The sequence below is a fragment of the Chelmon rostratus genome, chromosome 18 (assembly GCF_017976325.1).
Source record: "Chelmon rostratus isolate fCheRos1 chromosome 18, fCheRos1.pri, whole genome shotgun sequence".
NCBI lineage: Eukaryota > Metazoa > Chordata > Actinopteri > Chaetodontiformes > Chaetodontidae > Chelmon > Chelmon rostratus.
The window spans coordinates 18,466,078-18,484,368 of NC_055675.1; the positions used below are offsets into that span (position 1 = coordinate 18,466,078).

At 40.7% G+C, this 18,291-nt stretch overlaps 3 protein-coding genes across 4 annotated transcripts; 2 read left to right on the top strand and 1 right to left on the bottom strand.

The window, feature by feature from the left end:
- Positions 1 to 3,506: 3,506 nt before the first annotated feature.
- katnbl1 (katanin p80 subunit B-like 1) lies at positions 3,507 to 9,308 on the top strand. Of its 2 annotated transcripts, XM_041958867.1 has the most exons (10): positions 3,507 to 3,632; positions 4,225 to 4,363; positions 4,514 to 4,551; positions 4,763 to 5,045; positions 5,182 to 5,297; positions 5,393 to 5,443; positions 6,290 to 6,379; positions 6,713 to 6,817; positions 7,937 to 8,030; positions 8,702 to 9,308. In XM_041958867.1, the coding sequence occupies exons 2-10, from the start codon at positions 4,355 to 4,357 to the stop codon at positions 8,732 to 8,734; spliced, it is 819 nt and encodes a 272-aa protein (XP_041814801.1). In that variant the 5' UTR covers positions 3,507 to 3,632; positions 4,225 to 4,354; the 3' UTR covers positions 8,735 to 9,308. The 2 variants fall into 2 exon arrangements, with proteins under 2 accessions (XP_041814801.1, XP_041814800.1); XM_041958866.1 differs by having other exon boundaries at positions 4,225 to 5,045.
- Positions 9,309 to 9,860: 552 nt separating this feature from the next.
- emc7b (ER membrane protein complex subunit 7b) lies at positions 9,861 to 12,869 on the top strand. The gene is made up of 5 exons (XM_041959006.1): positions 9,861 to 10,208; positions 11,128 to 11,247; positions 11,365 to 11,503; positions 11,694 to 11,774; positions 12,102 to 12,869. The coding sequence occupies exons 1-5, from the start codon at positions 9,976 to 9,978 to the stop codon at positions 12,249 to 12,251; spliced, it is 723 nt and encodes a 240-aa protein (XP_041814940.1). The 5' UTR covers positions 9,861 to 9,975; the 3' UTR covers positions 12,252 to 12,869.
- A 3,794-nt stretch (positions 12,870 to 16,663) lies between these two features.
- On the bottom strand, positions 16,664 to 18,199 carry chrm5b (cholinergic receptor, muscarinic 5b). Its single transcript, XM_041959033.1, has one exon. The coding sequence runs from the start codon at positions 18,197 to 18,199 to the stop codon at positions 16,664 to 16,666; it is 1,536 nt and encodes a 511-aa protein (XP_041814967.1).
- Positions 18,200 to 18,291: the final 92 nt, after the last annotated feature.

The following is an 18,291-nucleotide window of genomic DNA, read 5'->3' on the forward strand; positions in this document are numbered from 1 at the left end:
TGTGTCCATCACTTTGGTCCAGACTGAAATATCATCTCTATCATCGCGGCCATTTTCCTTTGCCGTCACGCTCAGATAGCATTCAGCCACTTCCTGTCATCCTACCATCAGGTAAAAAGTGTATTTTGTCCAATACTTTGATTAATGACACCTGCAAAACTATAGTTAGATTCCGATCAGCCTCAGCTTGTGTTTACTGCTAAGCAGCAAATGTTAGCATGGTGACATGCTAAACTAAGATGGTTAGCGTTTAGCTCGATGCAACATCACAGCCTCACATAGCTGCTAGCAGGGCTGCAGTGTGTTGCTGATCTGTAATTGGCCTTTATTGCTGCACAGCTAGCTGTCTGAATAATTTGTAACATGCCTGTAGAAGCAGCATTGTTCCAAATAATACGGCTTAAATCGAATTTAAAGTCCTTAGACTGCCACTGCACGACAAAATTTACCAAAATCAAATTATCTGTCCATCAAAGGACGGGAACATTTTGTTTGAATGTTGTTCATATACACCAATAATGATTTGCATTTATCTTACTTAGCTTTATTTTCATTTGTATCTCCAAGAACTGGTATGTTTGGGTTGGTACATGCAGCTGCACTCTGACTCTATAAACAGAAAGCAGCCATTTTCATTCCTGTGGCTGTCTGGAGAAAAAGACAGCCATGATTCTGAACACAGGTAATTGCAGGTAACTGCCAAAATAAAGGACCATTAAGTCGTTTAAAAGGGTTTTGGGCCACTATGAGCTCCTACTCTGTGCTTTGGTGTAGATTCTGCAAGCTGCACAAATGCACTCTTTAGGAAATCCTATTTTTCAGTGTTTTCCTTGTAATTGTGGCGCATGCTGTTTCCATTCCACCAAGATGCTGAATTGAATTGAGATGTGGTGACAGGGCCAACCACAGTGAGTGATTCACATTGTTTTAGTTTTCATCCACCCTTTCAATGACTACTAAATAGAGGCAATATCATCCTGAGGAGACTCCACTTCCATCGTGTTAGAAATAATTCACCGTAAGGTGATGAAGCCAATCGTTCAGAGTTGCTTTGTGTTTTTTGGCATTTACAGCCGCCGCTAAGAGTTTCAGTCGACCTAAGACCTGCCAGGAAATTTTCCTCGTTCATAACATAACAGAGCAGCCAGAATCACTCAGTCAGACCTCTGAAATCAAAGATATTGTGGAAGGGAAGTGCATGATGAAGTGCAGCAGCCATCTGTGGTAACAGACAACATCCACTCCTTATTAAAGAACATGATAATATGAGTTGTATCTGAGATAAGAGACTGTAGGCCTCCAAATCAAAAAGATGTTCTGGCACGTAACACAGACTTTAGGCAATTTGGTTTTTGTACATACAAAAAAACAAACAAACATGTAGATTAGTGAGTTTTGGACTGAGCCAGGCTAGCTGTTTCCCCCCATTTCAAGTCTTTGTGCCAAGCTAAGCTAAGCTATATTCAGTGTGATGTATTCTGTTAGCAGGTACTTAACTGAGATAAGGATCATACAAAGAGACAAAAAGCAGACTGATTTCTTACACGATATTAATAATACTTGATTCCACCACTTTAATGTGACATTTCAAGACTGTATGAAACTTCATTGGGTCGTCTTCATCTTCTTTCCATTGATCACCTAATAGTCGTACAACACGTGACTGAGAGGACTGGGTCCAAAATCTGCATCAAATGAGTAACCGTTTCTACAGTGGGATTTCCATGTGCATGCTCATGCTTCAGCATACAAATTGCATCAGATTGGCATACGCAGAAGTCTTTCAGTAATCTGTTTTGAGAGCGAGCGTTGCCGAGCAGGTGTGTCTCGTCAGGAGTCAGAAAGCTGCAAAGAGACATGACTAAATGTTTCCAAAACAAAATCCTTCCTCCAGCGGACTGAACCCATTTTTCAGATACGGTGCTCTGAAAAAACAAATCCTTTTTGTCAGTGCTCGTACAAACAATTAAGTTATTGTAAGACCCGTTCGTTGAACGGTTGAGTAGTGCAACCATGCCTGCAAACAGAGAACAGGACTGTATAGTGTGCAGCCACAGATCTGTATTCCTTTTTTTATAGATAATGAACAGACCCACGCGGCTCAGGGTGTTGTATTGTGACCAAAAGGACCAGATGATTCAGTTGTGACACACATAAATTAGAGTGATCAGTGTGGAAAAAAATTTGTCAACAGCAGAAATTCAATTCTGCGCGTATCACCAGAAACTGGTCTCTCCTGCTGCTGCCTTATTTCACAATGATTTAATGTAATGTTTTGGCCTAAATGACCTTTATCACAAAGTCATGAAGGTCGGGACAATAAGTGAGTTCTGCCCTGTCAGTCATTCAGTCGTTTTTTCGGTACTTTAATAGCAGCTGTCATTCTGAGGAGTTTTTAAAGGGGAAGATGAAGAAAAAACAGTAGAAGAGAAGAAGGTGGCTCGTTACACAATCTTGTTGAATTCTGAAACGTAATACCTTTGTGCAGCACAGCATATTTATTTAAATGGTCTCCAGTGGGTCACATTTGTTTGATTTCAGATTAAATGTAATGAAAACTAAGACCTTAAATCATATTATGCATCTGGCCTATTTAGAAGCCAAAAGTCTTGAGTAATACTTCTTCTTCATCATCATCTAGCTATTGAGCCTGACAGATTCAAAAATACAGTCAAAGAGTCAAACACAATTTGTTCAGATAATAAAACAATAAAATTTAAATATGTATTAAATTCTGAAATAAACTATTTTAGAGCTTATGATGTACTTGTACTTTACTTGTTTTTTTCCGGTTACTTTCTACTTCTTCTTTACTACATTTCAGAAGCAAATATTGAACTTTTTACTTCACTACATTTATCTGATAACTTTAGTGATGAGTTACCTTAAGGATGTATTATCATTGGTAAAGATAAGTCACAAGCTTACCAGCAACATATGAAAACAAAATATATAGCCCCTGTTTACCCACCACATTTCATAGTAACATATATTATATTATTAGATTATTATTATTATTAATGCATTCATGTTACATTACTTGCAGCAGTATGTAAATACAAAATACGCAGCCCCACATATAATATGCATTATTCTTAAATGGGCTACTCTGCGAAATTAGTACTTTTAATTTTGGGACTTTACATATATTTTGATGCTAATACTTTTGTACTTTTATTTGAGTAAGTTTTTAGTTGAATTAAGTAGAAGATCTGAGTACTTCTTCCACCCCTCGGCACGCCTTATGTCATGTAAGGCATTAAAATATTAATGGATGTCTGACTGAGTTCTTCTTCTTCTTCTTCTTCTTCTTCTTCTTCTTCTTCTTCTGCCTCTGCCTCTGCCTCTGCTGTCTTTCTGCATCGCGGCACTGGGTGGCGCCATGGCTCACTAGGATTTAAATTTGTTTTGCAATGTCCACCAGTCGTCGCTAAAACTCCAGCTTTTACTTTTTCTTTGACCAAAATCAATCCCACAATCCCTTCTCACCGGCGGTGTATTCATTTGAATGGTTGAACTGTGAAGCACTAGCGAACCTGCACAGAGAAGAGTTGCTCGTGAGTTTAACCAGTTTTTCACCTTTTGGATTCACACACCTGGGAGGACCTCATGACCCCTGACAAAATTAATCGGTTGGTGTTTAACTTTGCCGTTTAAATGATGACAATGATGTCTGAACTACAATTTATGAAGCCATATGTTCCCTGAGTTGGAATGCTAACTAGCTTGCTCGCACTAGCGGCCCAGATAGTTACTTTCAACGTCTCCGTGTATCCTTGATAGTTGAGCTAAAGGCTAACAGTTAAAGCTAACGGCGATTGTACGCTAGCTAGGAGCATGAGCTAACTTTTAGCTAAGGGACGTAATGAAATGCAGCCTTACTCCCCTCCGAACATCGGCTGTCTTTTTTGTAGCGAAACAGAAAACACCCAGCCTTGACTTTAATCAACGTATAGTGACATTTGGGACTTGTTGCAGCTCACCTAGCTAACGTTACTGTCTGTATTGCAGTAGCCAACGCCTTCGTAGCTTAAATGTAGCATTTTTGTTGTGTTTATCTCATTTGAATTTCTGCTTTTGGTCTTTTTTAAATTCACACTGCTGCATCCTAGACCACATGCTCTGTATAGCAAACCAACCTGTAATTTGTTGTGGCTTTGACTTTTGCGACTCCTGAAACTGAGAGATTCACCAATGACTGTTCCATAATTGTTTGTCCACCAGTTTCCCTTATTGTGGCAGCTGGTAAGCATGAGCTGATTGGCAAGTCTGGCAACGGGAAGTCTTTTCCATCAACCGGAATAAATCCAATGGCATTCAGCGATCCTGCCTGCACCATTCTGCTGAAAAGAACATGAAGCAGGTATGGTGATATGACAGCAAACAACATGGCTTATTGTGCAAATAATCGTCCAGTTGTCTGTCAAATCCTGGTGACTGTGAAGTACAGTTCGGTGGTATTGTAGTAGTAGAGATTGTAGTAGTGGCCTCATCCCTTATCCTTTTGTTTTAGGTGGATATTATAAATAAGGAAGAATTAGATAAAGAAAGGTGAGTTTCTGATCCACATCTGCGGGATTCATCTAATTGTAATCACTCACTCGCTATCTGTCTCCCACAGATCATCTCTCTCAGTCACTGGATCATTAAGGCACTTTTCCATAACCATTATCACCATGTCTGTGGCTTTGAATTTTATGGTTTTGCAAACTGAGGTCCACGTCCGTTTACAGATGGTTCATGTTACCTTTCCTTTTGGCAGATTTCAAGTCCACTACAGAGTGCACAGCCAAGGCAAAGCGAAGCGATTGTCATCTTTCAAGAGGAAGGGTTGTCCAGTGGCGGAGGTGGGCTTAAAGCTGCACCGCAAAACATCAGATGTAGGCCGTGTCTGTGACCGCGGCATGGCCAACAAAGAAAATGAGCTGACGTGCTCCGATGATGTGCGGGGCATGCACTACAATGACAACTGCCGGCTCCCTGTGAACTCTGCAGAGGCCTCCAAGATGGCAGGGGCCAGCTCCAAGTACAGCGACTTTACTGAGGTGATAGTCACAGTTTGAACTATTGCTCTGTTATGGTAAAAAATTAATTTCTTGTAATTCTTTCCTGGGATTGATCAAATTTGCAACACTGTTGCTGACTGAATTCCTTTTGTGCATTGTTTGTCTGTTCACACAGCTATCAAAGGACCATGAAGCTATGACTCACGTCCTTTTTGGAAGGAATCTACGACTAAAAGTAGCCCAAACACTATGGCGAAGGAACGCCAGTGAATTAGTGGCCTACCTGATAAGGTGAGAGTGACAGCTAATACTACATTTTGACAGTTTGTTTTTCATTCCTCAATTACATGAGATACTTCATCTGTAATCATTATTTCCTTTCTCAGAATTCAAGACACAGGCGTGCTGCTTGACTGCTTACCTGTCTTAACAAATGAGTGAGTCTCAACTGGGTGTTTTGCATCTGTTCTCTTTTTCAATGAATCTGAAAAGCTGTAAAATGCCAGAAAGTAGTGAAAAGTGCGCACCATGTTTTTTTTCAGAGCCCAAGGAGATACAACTGGAAAACCTAAAGATATTCAATTTACAATGATATAAATGAGAGAAAAGCAGAAAGTCCTCACTTTTGAGAAGCTGGAACCACCAAATTTATGGCATTTTGACATTTAACTGGTTATCAAAATTGTCGCTAATTAATTTACAGTTGATCAACTATTGTTTTTTGTTCTAAGTATCATAACATAAATTACGTTTTGTGGCATTATCTTCTAGATCACATAAAATACACTTGACCAGCATGATGTCCCAAATTGAGCATGAAGTTGCAAAACCTATATTGAAAATGAAGAAAATCACAAAGCCCTGAACAGACTTTCTTCTCTTTTCATGTCTACTTTGCAGATATTTGCAGATATATAACTTGGCTAGAAAGTGTTTACATGTGAAATCTGTCATCTGCTGGAACATAGTTGCCCCCAAAAAAGTACACATTTCAAATGGACAGAATGGGAACAATAAGAAACAAGGATCCATGCACATTAGTTAGTTGGGTTATGATCAGCAGGATGCATCCTGGACCTCTCTGAGAGCTTGTGTTGATGTTGAATTTTGGTGCAGGTTTTTTCAATCATGATTGTCCTCAATTGACCATCAAAGCAAACGTGAGACTGAAGTCAACACGATAGTTTGAGCCCACTTTGACACTCATTGTTCTTTCTGTGCCTTCCCACATGAAATCATCTCACTGTCTTTGTTTCACTGTGTTGTTTGTTGATTTGTTTCAGCCTTCAAACTGAAGCACCATGTTTGTCACTTGGCTGCTGCGTTGACCTCGTACCCCAAGTGAAAGTGATTCTTGCCAGCCAATACGAAGAGTAAGTGTCACCGAGGAATTGCGTACATGTTCTATCTGTCTTTGATGTGATGTCTAGAAGAACTGAGTTGAAGGTGTTTGGATTTGTTGTTTTGGTCTTGAGGCTGATTCTCTACCTGTCCAAGATGCTTCAGTTACTCTGATGAATAAGTGATGAACTGATGAAGCCTCTTGGATGAGTGATGAAATGCTTTTGATATTGCACTTGTATCTTATGACCAGGGTGATGCAGAATTTTCATCTTTGACATTAATTTGACAGTTGTCTGCTTTAACTGTCTCTTTTTTATCTCTATTTATTTATTAATTTTATTTCATTTTTATTTTTTCAACAGACACTTAATGGTGGGTTTACACTGGGTTCAATCCGTCATCAGGAAATGGTGGCCAGAACTTTCTAAGAATGAGAAAAGACTGCGGGACGGTCAATCAGAAGACAGGTGGGCAGTGCATGCTTATATAAAACAATAGTCCCTCCATCATACAACCAAAGACTTAGAGAGTAGTTACAACTATTTTCATCATTTTCCTGCTGGTTAAAAGTTACACAGTTATTGTCATGAGGCTGGTCTGTGCCCTAATGTAAGAAACGCTTAACACAAATGAAACACACACACACAAAAAATTGCAGTCTCCAGATCTGTGTGTACTTAGCGAGTTTTACTCTCCTTTAAACTACCCTAATGATAAAAATGATGTTAAGTTGTACATCTGGACATTAATAACACACTGCATGTATCTGGTGAAATTCCCTGTATTTTTTCATATTGCAATATACAGTGTTTGCAGAAAAAAAAGATTGGGTTTGAACATTGAAAAAGTTGTTTACATTCCTCACATGTGGACTGAAATGTTAATGCTGTTATCACAATGGCAGGGTGGGGATTACTGTATACCACAGCCGAACAGTTAGTGTGGTGGATGTCCTGGGGTGCGGCCGTAATGCCCCTTCTAGCGCACTTCTCTAATGATCTCAAATGCTAACAGATGAGTGTTGAAACTTCAGATTAATCTTGATCACTCTTATCCCATTTTTAGGCTTCATTTTACCATTAAAATACAAAAAGAAAGTCAAACATTGAGGTTACAGCTTTAATAAACTGAACTGTTTTTCAATACACCGACTCCTGATTGTTGATTGTGTACACTGTTCTGACCTCCGGATATGTAATTGTCATTTAGTGTTATTGCACCAGGCCTTCATGCTCTACATGCCCCAATAAATTTCTACTTATCAAAGTCCTCAGTGGCCTTGCCCTAAATTGACTTTCAGGCCTTTGTGTCACAAACTAGCAGATATTCATTAACTAAAACAGGATTTTCTAGTTAGAGCTGAATGTGAAAGGCTGCTGAGTTCACCTTGAACTTTTTTTTTTCAGTTTTCAAGAGGTTATGGGAAAAACTCGTGCACATTTCTGAATGAAGCTTTGAGCTTGTAGTTGGAGGCTCTTAGCAGGGGCAGGAGGGAGTGTGTTTGGGGGATTTCTACAGCCACTGCCTGGGGGTCCTGTGTGCATTCACCACATATTGAAATGGTAATGTTTGTATGTTTATTGCAGGAATATTGAAGTCATGAAGCAGCGTCTGAAGGACTTGTGGAAAGAAGGAGCCCAGTTATGTTTGGTTCCAGGTTCTACAGGAGAACTGGCAAAGGTGAGGAAGTTGCCATTATTGTAGTAGTCATCAGGGGTTTTTTTTTCATAATGCAGTAGCTGTAAAAGATTTTTCAGGATTGGGAAGGTTACAAAAATTATTTTGTCCTAATAGTCCTTTGTAAATATGGATTGTTCAGATATTTCCTGTTCAGGTTTTGTCTGGTTACTTGTTTGAAGGTTTCATGAAATCCAAAGTGTCCCTGCAAATGTGTTGATATGAACATTGCATCACAAACATAAACACACACACAGGTGCTTCTTCTGTTTTTTCCACCCTCTGTTGATTTTGGGTGGACACAGCCAACCACTCCCATCCAAAAAAAAAAACTTTCAGGTCCACCATAAGCATTTGTAATGTGAGTTGAGTCTGTATTCAGGTTGTGGTTCATTTGTTTCCATGTCCACATCCTGTTCCATGGTTACAAAGCATCAAACCTTTAAAGAGCCATTCCATGAGCTGTTTTAAAAGGAAATGAATTAACTGGAATCCCCCTTTTACAGTCGGTAGTCCAGTATGTTGTGATATGTGTAATGGGAAGAACTTTGAAATTTGATACAGAAATGTGTGTTTGAACTTCATTTATTGTGTTGATAATACGATTTAAGACTATTTTAATGTATGCCGGCTGTGACAACAATTAATGTGTTAATCTCCACTTCATGTCGCAGGCCATCGAGGCTAATCTATCACAGCTGCCCTGACACTTGTCAATGTAGCACTCTGAGGATGTGACCACTACTGCCGGATCATGGCTGTGTATGGAACTGATGATGATAATGCCAGAGACATGGATTGATTCATTCTGCCACTTCAGCTCAGACCTCTCACTGGGACTGAACTTGACAATTCAGACAACTCCCTCGGAGAGCTGGAGACTCTTGAGAAGGGGTTAGAGAGAGCCTCTCTGCAAAAAGGAAAAAGAAAACACAGCAAATGACTGCTTCACATTGAAGTGGACCGTCTTGTGAAAGGGTATATTTAGTGGACCTCCATGAGACTGGGTGTAACGTCGCTCTATGAAGTGCCAAGCTCTTTGTCTGTCACTACACCACTCTTCTCCGTTGTATGCAAATGCACTTGTGGATGTAATGAATGCTCCGCTGTTTTGATGTTTTGCACCTGGATCCACCGGAATCAGGAACTTGAATCTGCAACAGTCTTAAATTATTGGAGCTCCTCGTGTTTTGTTTTGTTTTTATGCCTCTTCATATGACATTTGACTGTATAATGTAAAAACAAGTGATTCTTTTAATCTTCTTTTTAAATAAATTTGACAAAAATCATGTTCTTTTATGTTCTTTTCATAGTTTGTGTATAGGGAAAAGGTACAGCAAGAACAAACTGCTATATCGCAGGAGAAATAGGCTTAAGTCTGTCAGGGTATCAGGAAATTTTGGCATAAGAAAAGTATTTAAGTCAACATACATAATTGTGTGTCCCTACTAATCAGTCATTCAGAGTGGTCAAACAAGTTTGTCAGCTTGTCTTGTTTGCAGTTGGTGTACTTTTAAAAATCAAAATAAGTCCATCAGACCAAAAGTCTCAAAAAATGCTATTGTAGCATTTATAAGTAGACTCTTACAGGTGTCACTTTAGAGAGTTTATCAAATATGAGGCCTTGAAGGAAAAGCAGATATTGACTATTAGAAAATACAGCATTTTTTTAATTTAAGATTTTAAGAAATCCAATTGATATTCATGATATACTAAACTGACATTTGATTTGTGTTCATACTGTTAATTTGCACAGAAGGTGCTGTACTTCAGACATTAGGTGTGATTGTCAATTGGTACAATAAAGGTTTTTTTTTTTTGAAGTGACGTCATTTTCCGCAGAGACAGCTGATGTGCCGAGTCTTCCGCGTCTTCTCCAAACTGCTCCTAAATACATGTTGACGCACATACAGTTAGACCTCATTTTAATTTGATAAAGACAGACGGTATGCTGCGCAGGGAAAGAATACCGCTTTTATGGCTTTTCATGCAGGCTGCGCTCGTCGTGGCGTGGTGTTTCACGGATATGGAAGCTGGGCCTGGCGCAGGTGTACCGACACAGCCGAACGGAGATCGGTTCAAAATCGAGGGGAGAGCGATAGTTCCGGGGATTAAAACACAAGACTGGGTCTCCACGGCCAGGATCCTGGTGGAAGGTGAAGAATATGTGGGATTTTTGAGGTAAGAAATAGCCACCGGTAAACCCACTAGCTAGCTAGCTAGTTAGCCTGTTAGTGAGGCTATGTAGCATTAGCATAGCCAGCTAGCTTAAACGTCGTGCAACGGTTGGTAACCGCACGGCAGCTGCTGCTGGCAGGTGGCAGGTTTTAACTGTCCTGGCTAATTTACGGCTTAATACCAACCGAGACAACAACATGGTTAACGTAATCTCATTATTAGTGACCCGTCACTGAACTTTGTTCTCGGTATGAGCTCAGTAAGGCCTTTCTCTCGCAGGAGCTGTAACCAAAACAAACCTTGGCCACAAGAGACGCGTCTGTTGTTGCAGTCTTACAGCCGATGAATAGTAGAGCTGCAGCAATTAATCGATTAGGTGTCAACTACTAAATTATCAAAATGAAAATTCTGTAATTCCACTTTCTTAAATGTGAATATTTTTTGTTTCTTCGCTCCTCTGTGGTAGTAAACTGATTATCTTTGCGTTGTGGACAAAACAAGACATTTGAGGACGTGATCTCGGACTTTGGCAAACATTTTCAGTGAAAACAGTAAAAATAATCGTTAGCTGCTGACATACAATTATGAATTTGAGGTGATTATGAGTTACCTGATGCTGATCTTCAGGAAATGGCAGCTTCTCTGTCTTGAGACTGAGCCTCAACGTTAACCTGGATAAAACCACTCAGTTTATTATGTATACCTGTCTTAACTTAGAACAGTTACACTGTGTTTTACAGAGAGGTGTTTCTAACGTTTATTCTACCCTCATTGATATTAAATGGGGTCGTTAAAAGACACTTTTCACAATATAATGTAGTTTAATTGAATAACGGCACAAACTGCAGCCTCCAAAGTGTCCATAAAGTTGAATGAACACCTGTGTCCCGCTAACCCTGACAGTGTTACCCTCTTGTTACAGAACTGATGGAAGTTTTGCTGTGAATGACGTCCCCTCAGGATCCTACGTCGTGGAAGTTGTCACTCCTAATTATAGATTTGAACCAGTACGCGTTGACATCACATCCAAAGGCAAAATGAGGTAAGATCTTGTTGTAAAAACTGCACGTTGCAGTGTTTCATACTGGTTGATTCGGCCTTATATTCTACAGCGTACGTTTTAGAGGCAGCTCTGACGTAACCTTGTGTCATTTGGCAGGGCGCGTCTTGTGAACTACATCAAGACTTCCGAAGTAATTCGCCAGCCATATCCTCTTCAAATCAGGGCAAGTGGCCCTCATAGCTACTTCATGAAGAGAGAAACCTGGGGCTGGACAGACTTCCTCATGAACCCAATGGTAAAGAAAACAGATGATGTTGCGCTGAACCTGCAGAATGTGTCTGATATGTAAACTCAGGGGGGTAGAAACAGGTGAAATTTGTTTAGACTGAGGTAATTTGGGCCAGGAAATGCAGGGATGATGGGACAAAAAGTAGGCCAGGTGCTTCTGGTTCTTTGTTTAAATGAAGTCTTTGTTGTTCCTGCAGGTTATGATGATGGTTCTGCCCCTACTGATCATCGTTCTGCTGCCCAAGGTGGTCAACACCAATGACCCAGAGATGAGAAAGGTAAGCAATGCTTGATAGCTTCAGGTGTTATTTCAGAAATGTGGTATATACTTGAGTTCATCGTGCAGTTTCTATGAATTGTATTGGATACAATCTGGTCAGTTTGATCAGGATTTATTTATTGGAACCAGAACCAGAATAGAGTTTGTAATGTCAGCAGCCAAAGAAATACTTTGAATTCATGGTACCCAGTCTGTGCACATCAGAACTGTGAGAAATCAATTATGTCTTGGATATTTTGAAATCAGTGAGGAGAGTTCGTCCCCAGCCTTCAATTCTCCATCTACAACCGTTTTCATTTCACTCATTTCACCGCCGCCTTTGCAGGAAATAGAGCAGTCCATGCACATGCTGAGCCCCAACCCTGAGCTTCCAGACGTCTCCGAGCTCGTGACCAAGTTCTTCTCTGGCTCCAAGGGCTCCAGCAAGGCAGGCGGCAGCAGCAAGGGCACCAGGCCAGCTGCCAAGAGGAGGTAGTACAACACACGTCTCCTCAGTCTGCCTAACGAAGCTTGAGTTATGCCATGGAAGCAGGATTTTTAAGTGTCATTTTTTTCCCCTCTGGGTCTATTGTACAGATTTCTTTATTGATATCTTGATTTCTAATATGCTATCGGAAGAAAAAAAACAAGATTTTTTTTCATACTGCACTGATAGAAATTTCTTAAACCCTGCAAAAGCTGTTATCGTTCATTTGCTCTATACTTTCTACATGTGGCTCTACTGCTCATCAGTCTTTTCTGTGCTAACCCTCCGGCGTGCGTGTTTCCTCTGCTGCTAATTCCACTACCTGAAAGAGAACATATATACAGAGTTTTTCTTGTTTCGAGTTCAGTAATACGACTGTGAATGAAGATGAATTGAATTTTAAGACTGATAAATTCTTATTTAACTAAAAGCCTAGATAAATAAATTGCAATGGTATATAACAACTGTGTTTTTATTTCAGATCATCTTATTTGTTTGAGAGTGAACACATGGCCTTCTCAGTTTTTTGAATTATTGTGTGACGTACTGTATGGCCAGAATTCACATGCTGTACATTTACGTGCCTAAGGTGTATAAATTAAAATGGTTCATTGGCAGTTCACGGGATGAAAGCTGTGTGGTTGCTTTCAAAAGCTCTAGAGTGTAAGTGACTTTACTTTTAATAAAGCGGACAGTAAAGTCCATATTAAAGTCCTAGTGAAATGTGTTTGTGATAAATGACGAATGATCTGACAAAACAACCAACTCAAGGTCCAGTTTTTAAGCTTATTTAGAGCTTTCAGCCATGTCACATGGTCTTCATTAGCAAAGGGTGTTTGTTCAGTTGTCACGGAGATGGATCCATTGATGTGCAAGCTTAGTAACAGTTAAGATTTTTGGCGTATAAGTTAAGTTTAAACACAGAAAAGCTCCCACGTCAACAGATTAAACTCCACAACAACTGAGCAGACTTCATCAAAACCATGTAATACAGCTGAAAGTTGAAAGCTAGTAAGAGGACATTAAGTTTGGATTTATTTATTTAGTTTTTATATTGCTTTGTCAGGGGTTAAGAATGAACTTCGCTTGCTTAAAGGCAGTGGTTCCCAAATCTGAATGCTTACAAGGTGATTAAAGAGATATAAGAAGGATGTTTAGCTTATTTAGGCCCATAAAAATCCCTCAAACTATGAGAGAAATCACTTTTAGGTTGATTTGCTCAGACATTATCCCCGTCAGTCTGAATGCAGCCTGAAGCGAGAGTAAATCGCAGACATCAAAAAAAAGAAAGACTGAAGGCAGGACTCAGCGCACTGTAGCTCATTAGATTGAATTTAACCGATCTGCATCATCATCCTTTAAAAGCTGAGCAAACGTGGACCAGTGAGACCTTTGGTGACCTCCGGGGAGCTCGCTGTTCAGCTGTTCAGCTGCTATTTGTACATGTCTAACATGGTACGTTTAACGTTCAGCTGCTGCAGCGGATAATGATTTCTCAAAAAAACAAAGAATTTACAAGTAAATCAGATGAGACTCATTGATGTTGAAAATGTTCATGCTGACGAAAAGTGTAATTCTGCCTTTGAGTTTGTATTTCATTGTTCATATCAGTACACACAGAGAACTGCACAGACGGACAGAGCACAGATTCATTCACAGAGCACTTTGAGCAGAACAAAAGGCACAGAGTTTAGGGAGATAACGTCGACACTACATCATTAAAAGACACAAGTGTGATAATTTACAACAGCATCACTCATCCATCAGAGAGAAGTTACTTCAAATGTGTCAGAATTTTTTTTTTTTTTTTTTTTTTTTACAGTAATGTGAATATTGACAGGAATAGAGTGTGCGACCATGAACAAACTCATATATCTTGTTACACCTGTGAAACCAATGCAGCTGTAAATGCACGGAAATTTACAGATTAGCCCTTGAGCACGAGATCAAATGTCGATTGCAAGAGCAAAGATAGAAAACAGAAGAGAAACATCCACTAAACACTGATTTACACTAAGCAATTTACATTTACCATGTGTGAGGTGTAAAATCAGTGAAATATGTTCTTTATACTATAAATTACTTTGAAATGTGCAAGTGTACAATATTTCCTTTATATACAGTGCAGGTGAGGAGTAGATTAAAGGAGCATGATGAGGTTTAAGGATAGGTTCAGAGTTTATGCTCACATACTCATACAGTTTGTATGTTAATGTACGTTGTTACTTGCCCCTGTAATTATTCCTGCTGTACACAAATTGGCCCTGAAGTGACTCCTTCACAATGCGACTCCGGTGTAAGGAACTGGGGACAAAATCCACAGTCCTCATTCATTTAAAACAGTTTGAATCAAGCTAGTGTCTTACAAACTAGCAGGAATTCTCTCTTTGGGGTCACTGCTCAATGAGAAGATATCCTGAAACACAGACAAAAGCTATAAGACAATACAACTCAGAATGTTACATAGAGCTTATTTAACAGCATGTAGGTTAAAGAAAATGAAGTAGACTCTGGTGAGGTACAGTCACACATATCTCAAGATACTCTTAAAGGATGTAATCGATTACCTGCCATTAGTCATGAATATACAGATTACTGGGAAAACAACTTGAGAATGTGAGACAAACGCATTACATCTGCGTTTCTGCATGATGGACTTGACACCCTGGAAATACAGAGAAGGATAGCTGCTCAAAGAATACAAAGCTTATAAAGAATTCGATCACTTTGGAGAGATCTGTTCTCACTTTGACATTAAAGGGTGTATTTCTGTTGATGTTGTTGAATCTCCTTTGCTTCAGTGTTGTAAAGCAACTTCCAAGGGTGGTGAGTGCTTTTTATGGACCTGTATACTGTGTGGACTTACTGACAATGAAGCTAGCAGCTTATAACCTCAGAATAAGATCATGCTTAACCAAATGAATTATGAACACACATTAATGAATACAGAAATGGAAAAATAAAATATATGACTTGGTGTTGGTAGAAGGATGTGCACGTTTTTATCCCTGTCACCATATTCATGTATTTCTATATGCAGAGCTAATGTTTATGCTGATAAGTTATGTTCTGCTGTACATGTCATGGTTTGTAAGTGAAAATCAAGGGGAAGAAAGGCACCAGAAGCCTCATATTAACTTTGATCTTTAAAGATCCCTTTAAAAATGATTAGAGAGAAATTCTTAAAATCAAATCTTCTTTTCCCTCATTGATAAACATGCAATTATTTTAATTTTCTTAAGATGTCTCCTACTTCACTAAAAAAAGTCTATTCGCTGTGTGATGGAGGCTTCGGGTGTTCACATCACGCCTGTGTGAGTTGATACTGGCTTCCAAACTTGTGTTGTCACAAAATCACGTTAAGAAAACAGTCTTCTGTTGTCAAACTCTGCACATGCATCGTTCTGCACAGAGAGAGCCAACATCTGAGTGAGGTAACAATAAACAACACATTTTTTGAGCAGTGGGAACTTAAAAATGCATTTTTTGCCAGGATTGAGGACTCTAGATTTTGTCCCCCAGCTCTGAAATTGGAGTCATGTTAAAGTAGGAAGAGGTCGCTTTACCACCAGTATGGAGAGGAGGAATAATTACCCATAACTCTGTCAGTGTACATGTGGGCATGCGAGTATTGTATTGAAAGAATCCTCCACTGATTTAGCGCATGTAGCATTGTAGCTCTAATGATGGACAGTCTCAAAACTGATCCAGAACCAGAGATATCATCTCTTTTATTCCAGACGTTCTTTTTCCTTGTCAAAACCCGGCACCTACGTTACCCACAATGCAACTCGACTGCTGACAGTTCAGGTGAAGATTCAGGTGTGTTATGCTAGTAGCGGCTAATGTAGCCTGGAGCCGCTAGCCTCAAGCAGAAATGAGGAGTGCGCCGCATGGGGCTGTAAGCTCACTTCTTTGTAACTGCACATTTTCATTTTCAAGCGTGTAGCCTTCAGACTAAACTGACGCTGACTCATGTGACATCACTTGAGCGACCTGACTCAGGTGACGTCACTTGAGTCAGTTTATCAGACTTTGCCTCCCTCTGGAGCCACAAAAGGCTTTATACAACTTTTTCCAGATGTGGTAGTAATCCCCCAAAGCCTGTAAACAGACTTTGAGGTATAAAATTGCTGAAGTTCCTCTTTAAGATGGACTTGAAATAATCTGAACCCTTCCTTTAACTTTTAACCTTTGTCAGAATGTGTAGCCACCTTGACCAGGTGTCTTCCTGTAATAATCTGGAACAGCAGTTGAAGTGCTGCATCAGGCTCAGCTCATTTTCCACCAACATTTTGCACTTTAACACAAAAATCACATGCAGCACTTCATGCTGAAGATGACCACTGACTACGGTATATATCAAGAAAATCCACATGTGGGCAGAGGCGGTAAGTCTGCTCTAATTCCAAAGTGCCACATCAAGTCATTTTATTGTTGACATTTTGGTTTTGTCCACACCAGTACAGCTTGTCCTCGCCCCGCCGCCTCCTCCTCCACTGGCAGAGCAGGAGCATGCGGAAGGTCTTCTGAAAGGTCTTGTTGCAGAGGGCGTAGCACATGGGGTTGATGGTGCTGTTGACGTAGCACAGCCAGTAGCCCAGGTGCCACAGGGACGTGGGGATGCAGTCGGCACAGAAAGTGGAGATGAGCACCATGATGTTGTACGGCGTCCATGTGAGGATGAAGGCCAGGAGGATGGCGCTGAGCGTCTGGGCTGCCTTCTTCTCCTTCACCAGGACATTCCTCTTTCTCTTGGTGATCTGGTTCTTCAGGGCTGGGTCCATGGGTTTGGAGGTGGTGGAGGAGGAAGGGGAGGCGTTTTTGGTGGGCTGCTCTGCTTCGGCCGGACAGGGCGTTGCAATTGTTGGATTGCCGTTTTTACCCTTTGAGCCGGGTTTGAACTTATAAGAGATGTGCTTTTTGCTGTTCTTCTTTTCAGGGGTGGAAAAGTACCGATCCTCTGTGTAATCAGTCACCTGCCCGTTCTTATTATTTTGTCCACTACCTTGCTCTTTGAAGGATCCCTGTGGCGTATCTATTGAAACATGATGCTCCTCCTCTTCAGAGGAGGTGTAGCTGTTAAAAGAAGTGATCTGATCTGCTTTCACCCATGCATCATCTGATCTAGTGGTAGTTTTAGTGGCATTGCTTTGGTTCGATGAGGACCAGGAGGCCTGACTCCGGTCTCTCCTCTCTCTGGTGAAATGAAAGCAAGAGTGAATGATAGTTTTCTGTGGTTTAGTTCCCTCTAGAACGTTCTCTGTCGCGAGCCCTTGCAGCTCTGCCAGATCTTTGGTCCGTTTCTGCGTCTCCTTGTAGATCCTACAGTAGAGGATGGTCATGACAGAGACGGGGATGTAGAAAGCAGCAATGGCTGTCCCAAATATGATCACAGGCTCTGTTAAAAACTGGATCTGGCACTGGTCGGGAAGCACTTTTCGCTCTCCTACGAAGTACTGCCAGCACAGAATGGGTGGCGCCCAGAGGACGAAAGACACCAGCCATGCAAGGCCTATCATGATGGCAGCTCTCTTTGGAGTCCTCTTAGCCCTGTAAGTCAGAGGCCTTGTGATGGAGAAGTACCTGTCAAAGCTGATGACGAGTAAGTTCATAACTGAAGCATTGCTGGCTACGTAATCCACTGCTAGCCAGAGATCGCATGCGAGGTTTCCCAAGGACCAGTAGCCCATCAGGATATATGTGGTGTATAAGTTCATGGACAACACGCCGATGATAAGGTCAGCGAAAGCCAAGCTCAGTAGGTAGTAGTTGTTTACAGTCTTCAGCTGGCTGTTGACTTTGAAGGACAGCAACACCAGCACGTTACCAACAATAGTTATCAAGCTGACAATGGCCGACACTGTCGCAATGGTTATAGCCTCCCAGAGACTGTGCGGCGCCACCTGGACATGTGATGTGTTGGCGAAGGTGCTGTTTGGAGGATCTACACCCATGGTGCTGTTTTATCTGTGTTACCGCTGACAGGTCAGACAGTGGTGCTCCTTCGTGACTCCATTAAGAGGTTTCCTGAAATTAAAAGAAAAAC